This window comes from Marmota marmota, unplaced genomic scaffold (genome assembly GCF_001458135.2).
Source record: "Marmota marmota marmota unplaced genomic scaffold, marMar, whole genome shotgun sequence".
In the NCBI taxonomy this organism is placed as follows: Eukaryota; Metazoa; Chordata; class Mammalia; order Rodentia; family Sciuridae; genus Marmota; species Marmota marmota.
The window spans coordinates 10,998,739-11,005,886 of NW_025999977.1; the positions used below are offsets into that span (position 1 = coordinate 10,998,739).

The window sequence follows — 7,148 nt, forward strand, 5'->3', positions numbered from 1 at the left end:
TTTTAATAATTTGGGTGTTTGTTTTTTTTTTGGCTAGCTAAAATACTTCGTACAGCAATAAGTGTTCTCATCAAATGCTTTCACAAAGCCAACATTAGATAAATTCCTAACAGCAGGATGTTGTCAAAGAATACATACATTGTGAAGTTTCTGCTTTTCCAAGAGATTATAGCAAATTACAACCAACCCCCCTTCCAACTCAGAATGAAGAACTTGTGTTAAACTTAAAAAGGACAATAGGTATTATGCATTAATGAAATATATATTAATAGAATACTGACCAATTATGAAGAATAAATAGATTATGGAAACTCTGATCTTAATTTTTCTCATTCACCAAAATTCACTTGAAGGCAAAATATAACACTTATACAGATAACTAAATCATTTTAATGGCATTGACCAGAATATCTTTCAAGATTAATATAATTTGGGGCTGGGATTGTGGCTCAGTGGCAGAGCGCTTGCCTTGCACATGTGAGGCACTGGGTTCGATCCTCAGCATCATATAAAAATGAATAAACAAAGATATTAAAAAAAGATTAATAAGTTTTTATCATTTTGAAGTTTGAAGACACTATATAATTTGCCCAGTAAATAAAATGTAGCTTTGGGCTGAGGATGTGGCTCAAGCAGTAGCGCACTCGCCTGGCATGCATGGGCACTGGGTTCGATCCTCAGCACTACATAAAAATAAAAGATGTTGTGTCCACCGAAAACTAAAAATAAAATAAAATAAAATGTAGTTTTTACAACAACTTTGTTTTGTTTTCTAAATCAAAGTTGTATCATATGCAGAAAAGACACTATCCTATTCCTTATGAAAGAAGTTATACTTTTATAAATATACTAGAAATTCACACAGAAAAGCTGCATTTTATCTTCACTGCACCTTATGTGAACATAGATAATATTTCCATGTCGATCGACATTAATTTTTCCAGGAACACAAGAAATTCTTCTTTCTGTTTCTTTTGTTAAAAGTTTCTTACACAAACAGCATCTATAACATAAAGAAGACAGAAAAATTATTTTTAAAAACAGTAAATTAAGAAATATAGCTGTATTATATATCATACTAAAGGAAAAACATTACCTATATAATGTTGCAGCATTACTCCGAGAATCTGGATTCAAGTACTCAGGATCAAACAGTCTCTCAATCTTCTTACAAAAAAGTTTACTATTAATAATAAATTACCAAAAATTAATTATCTATATTTACTTTATTAAAAATATTTTATAGTGAGAAAAATAAACACTGTTTTACACACACACACACCACACACACACACACACACACACACACACACACACACACACACATATATCTATATATATATATATATATATATATATATAAAATAACATTAATAAGTTTCTAGAACTGCTCTCTCTCTGGGAGTTTATAGTACATTTTTGGTATTCTAAGTAAATAAACCTAACAATGACAACTGCCTGATCAAGAATCTATTTTCATCTGAAAATAAGACTGATGGTAAATATGTGCCTCTCCTTCTCTCCTTTGTTATTAGAATATTCAAAATTAAATATTTTGAGAATTTAACAATCCAAGTCTATCAATAACTAGGTATTTGATCCTTTTTTTTTTGGTACTGGGATTGAACTTAGGGGCAATCAACCACTGAGCCACATCCCCAGCCCTTTTTTTGGATTTTACTTAAAGACAGGGTCTCACTGAGTTGCTTAGTGCCTTACCATTGCTGAGGCATACTTTGAATTTGTGATTCTCCTGTCTCAGCCTCCAAGAGTCACTGGGATCATAGGTATGTGCCATAGTGCCCAGGTAGGTATATGATCTTTACCAACTTCCTTTTGCTGAAACTTTTTTTTTCTTATCTATAAAATGTGGTTAATAATTCCAAATTCATAAGACTTTATAAAGATTAAATGAGGGGCTGGAATTGTGGCTCAGAGGTAGAGCGCTTGTCTATGACGTGCAAGGCCCTGGGTTCGATCCTCAGCACCACATAAAAATAAATAAATAAAGGTATTATGTCCAACTACTTCTAAAAAAAAAAGATTAAATGATATAGTTTTTATTTATTTTTTTTTTTAATATTTATTTATTTTTTTAGTTATCGGCAGACACAACATCTTTGTTGGTATGTGGTGCTGAGGATCGAACCCGGGCCGCACGCATGCCAGACGAGCGCGCTACCACTTGAGCCACATCCCCAGCCCATGATATAGTTTTTAAAGAGTTCTAGGTATAGTGTTAAGAATTAAATAAATGTTAATTACTTTATTATTATGTGTAATATAACTAAATTTGTAGTCTCCTAAGTGTGTCATGACTTGAAAGACATGCCCTGCCAGTCTCCATTTCCCTCATGTAATGCCTGCTGCTCTTAAAGACATATGGCCTTTAAGATTCTAATTCCATTTTAAAGTATTTAGCTCTTAGATAATTTTACTCTATATCATTCTCCTTAAGGACTGAATTCTTGGATAATCTTCTGCATTATCCATTTCTTCCTCTTTAATGGATCATCCTGATCAGCACATAAACATGATTCAGTACCCGCTCCTCTTTATTTTGTACTAAGGATCGAACCCAGTGGTGCTTTACACTTAGTTACATCATCCCCAGTCCTTTTTATTTTATTTTTTCTTTAAGACAGGGTCTTGTTAAGTTGCTGAGGCTCTCACTAAGTTGTCGAGGCTGGCCCTGAACTTGTGATTATCTTGCTTCAGCTTCCCAAGTAGCAGTGATTAAAGGCATGCATGCACACTATGACAAGTTCAGTATGTCCCTTCTTTAAAAATATTCTCTCTTCAGCCTACCTATTATAATATCTGCTGCTGATTTTTTTTAGCATCCATTCAGAGCAAAATATCTGCAAAATTTTTTTCTAAATCTAATTGGTCACATTTCTGTTTCTATCTTACTCTACCTCAAAGTAGCATTCCCACACATTTGGTCACTTAATTGGTACCTCCTTTTGAAACTTTCTTTCCTTCTGCCTTTCCTTCTATTTCACTGGTTCCTTCTCAGGTCCCTCACAGGCTACTTCTCCTCTGTTGAACCTCTAAATACTGAGTATTCTAATTAACACTCTCTTGTTAACAATTAATAAGTAAAAACAGCATTTATAATAGCATCAAAAATTAAATAATTTGGAACTTTTAATTAAGAAGGGAAATTTCTCTACATCAAGATAATAAGACATTACTGAATTAAGTTAAAGAAGACTCAATAGAGGGTTATATCATATTCATGGACCAAAAGGCTTAATATTAAGATGTTAAATTCTTCCCAATTCATCTACAGTTTCAATATTAATCCCCAAATTCTAGCAGATTTGTGCATATATGAAAAACACAAGCTAATTATAAAATTTATATAGCAATGCAAAGGACTTAAAATAGCCAGACAGCAATCTAAAGAAAGGTAAAGCTGGAAAATACCAAAAATTATTATAAGGCTACTGTAATTAATTCAAGAGGACAGGCAGATCAATAGAACAAAATGGATAACTTATAAATGGACCTTATGAATAGTAACCTGATTTATAGTATAGGTGACACTGCAATTCAGTGAGGAAAAAAAGGTCTTTTCTGGTGGTCTGTCAACTAAATATCTAGTTGAGCAAAAATTGAACCTTGACCCCCATTTCATACCACACACACAAAAAACTAATTCAGGACAAATAACGGAAAAAACAGGCTATCTTTACCACTTTCATGTAGGCAAAGAGTTCTTGAGCAGGGTACAAAAAACACTAATTGTGGTCTCTTGCTAGGAAATCTCATTCAGTTCTGTTATTTAAATCTCATATACTTTTAAATTTCTATTTTAAGCCCTAAACTCTGACCTAAAATATAGACTAATGAATTCAATATCCACCTGTATGCCATCTGAATGTTCAAGAAGTATATTAAACAGCCTCAAAATCCAAATCTAACTCTTGATTTCTCTTACCCCAATCTTTCCTTTCTCCATTAATGGCACTACTATCCATGTAGTTGCTCAAGGTAAAACCTATTAATTATCCTGGAAATCTCTCTTTCTTCCCACATCATCCAATTCACAAATATGTCAAATCTTTCTAATAACATACACTGAACCAATCTACTTCTTTCTTGTTTCATTGCTTCTACCCTAGTCAAATTCTTTCATTTTTTCGCCAGACTACTGCACTAACCTTCTAATGGGACTCCTGTTTTGTTTTTTTTTCGGTATGTGTGTGTGTGTGTGTGTGTGTGTGGTGCTGGGGATTGAACCCAGGGCCTTGTGCATGCAAGGCAGGCATTCTACTGCTTCTTATATCCCTAAAGTCTATCTCCATATAGCAACCAGAATGATCCCTTAAGACAAATTAGATCATGTCATTCCCTTACTTCTATTCATACCTAGAACAAGGCATATCTTCCTTGCTATGACCTCAACAGCTCTTAAATAATATGGCTACTGCAGATCTCATCTCATACCACTTTCCCCTTTTATACTAGAGCCTGTCTTAAAAATTTTAACATAATTCAATACAACTATATGTTTATATGTTCATTATACAAAATAATTACTAATTTTTTAAATTATAAGCCACTGGCTCTTAAAACAAAAATATATTTTAAAATATATTCTAAAAATAGAATTTCACCAAAATTAAACAGACTATTTCATTTAATAGGAATATTAGATTTAAAATTAAATTTACCTTCTAAACTTATCTTTTTTGTCTTTTAAATCATCAACTTCATCATGTGTGAACAGATCAGCTATACGTGTAAGAAGATTTGCATTAATACAGTTCATGTTGCATGGGGTAGCTACTATGGCATTCATGTTTTTGTGGCAATATTGAATACACTGTTCAACCTAAAAAACATAGAATAGAACAAATGATAATGTCATACCTTTCAAACATAAAATTCATCAAAAGCCTAATCCATGTATTGCTATTTACTAACTGGGTTTAACTATTTGGTTTAATCTACCCTTGCAATGTGGTCCAGCAGGTTTAATTTGTAAATACACAGACAAACCTAGCAAAATTATTTTCAACCTTTTCTATTTCAAACAATAATGTACCTTTTATGGTTGTGGCAGGTATGGTATAAACCTTAATTCTGTACCTTTGAGTAAAATATATACAAGTGACTTCCTAATTAAACTTCATTATAATTGTAAGCCTCCATTTATTGGGGTAGTAGAACCAAACCTTCAGTCACTTAAGGGCTTTCTTACTTGTGTTAGATTTGCTCTCTGACTTCCTTCCCCTCCTTACAACCTAAAGTGTATTTATTTACTTTAAAAGCAAAGAGAAGTAGTTACTTATTCTTTGAAATATTTTACCAATAGCATAAAAATTATATTTTAGGATTTTTATTTCAAAACTCAGTGTAAGGACTCTGTTAGTCTTCACTTTTTTTCTGGAGCTCTTCTCTGAAATAATACCAATTGGTTAAACAGGGAGAGGCTAAGAAGTAGAAAGAACACTATAACTAATAAAATCAGTAAAACTCCAAATAATCAATCAAACTTCTCTTCTGCCAACCATAGCAAAGGAGTATTCTGCCCTATATAGTTTTACCAGAAGCTAAAAGCAAATATTTATTTAAAAATTAACCACAAAATATCAACCACAAACACATAAAATTATTTGAAAGAAAAAGAAATGTATTAAACAAATATATTTAACATTAGAACTTGAAATATGTATGTACACATATAGTATTTTTAATCTTTCACTAGTTACTCTTAAGCAATAGTCATGAGCTCCTGTGATACAGAAAATCACAGCACTTAATAGTCGGATATTGTTCTTCATTCACTTTTTTTTTAAAGTATATATTTATTTTTTTAGTTGTAGTTGGGAGAAATATCTTTATTTTATTTATTTTTATGTGGTGCTGAGGATTGAACCCAGGGCCTCACTCGTGCTAGGCGAGCGCTCTACCACTGAGCCACAACCCCAGCCCCTTCATTCACTTTCATAAATGAAAGACACATAAGCAAAACATGAAATTACTTCAATAGCAAAACAAATATATTCCAATTAAGCTTCATTTAATTTGGTGGTAGGGCAAACCCCTTTGGGGGTAAAGTTTCATCTAATAAAACAGTGAGCTACTTCTTGAGGATTAATTGCTTGCTTTATAAGCATAACACATAAAAACCTAGTTGTCTTAAACTTTCCCAACAGAACAAAGTATCTCCAAACGTGCAATTTATTCTAATGAAATTACACTCGTGGGCTGAGATTGTGGCTCTGTGGTAGAGTGCTTGCCTAGCATGTGTGAGGCACTGGGTTCGATCCTCAGCACCACATATAAATTAATAAATAAATAAAGGTCCATCAATAGCTTAAAAAATTTTTTTAAAATTACACTCTTGAATTAACAACTATTTTAGTAAGAGGTCCTAAAATTTTCCAGACATTTGAAGAGATAGGGGTGAGGGGAAAGCCTCAAGGGAAGTTCTTGAAGTTTTTAAAATTAATACTTACTAATGAATCCATTTTCAAAAACTCGGAGGAAATAAGAATTGAAATGACATTTCCTGGCTCTAAAGAAAAAGAAAAGAAAAAAAATTAAAATTTCCTTTTGATTTGTATCTCGGTCTCCTCAAAATAGGCTCCTTCTCTCCTTAAAAGAAGATGTTACTTTAGTAAGAACAATTTAATATAACATTTCTTACGCTATAAGGCTTAAGTACATAAAATAAAGAAAATTCAATGTTAATACTTACAGTATACAGAAAATGCACAGTAATTTTTGTCCTGGAATTAGATTTGTATTAAGTACAAAGATTCTAACTAAAGATACGACATAAGCAAAAGTCAGAGTGAGAAAATATTTAAAATAATTAATGAGGGCATTTGGTATTTATGAAGTTATTTAAAAAAGAAGTTCAGTGCTGGTTATAAATGAATATTTAATTTAAAAAATTCTGAAGCTGGGTATGGTGGTGCATGCCTGTAATCACAGTGGCTCAGGAGGCTGAGGCAGGAGGATCTTGAATTCAAAACCAGCCTCAGCAACAGTGAGACCCTGTCTCTAAATAAAATACAAAATAGGACTAGGGATGTGGCTCAGTGGTTAAGTGCTGAGTTCAATCCCAGGTACCCCCACTCCCACTCCCACCCCTACCCCTGCCAAAAAAAAAAAAAAAAAAAAAAATT

At 32.6% G+C, this 7,148-nt stretch overlaps 1 protein-coding gene across 6 annotated transcripts in view; it reads right to left on the reverse strand.

Annotated features, from left to right (window-relative positions):
* Sanbr (SANT and BTB domain regulator of CSR) overlaps positions 1-7,148 on the reverse strand; it is a 53,922-nt gene that overhangs the window by 25,925 nt on the left and 20,849 nt on the right. For all 6 annotated transcript variants that reach the window (XM_015479635.2, XM_048804266.1, XM_048804268.1 and 3 more), the window contains 4 exons: positions 6,474-6,532; positions 4,683-4,843; positions 1,097-1,183; positions 893-1,003 (listed from right to left, as the gene is read on the reverse strand). In XM_015479635.2, coding sequence (XP_015335121.1) covers positions 893-1,003; positions 1,097-1,183; positions 4,683-4,843; positions 6,474-6,532 — 418 coding nt within the window. The remainder of the gene's footprint in view (positions 1-892; positions 1,004-1,096; positions 1,184-4,682; positions 4,844-6,473; positions 6,533-7,148) is intronic.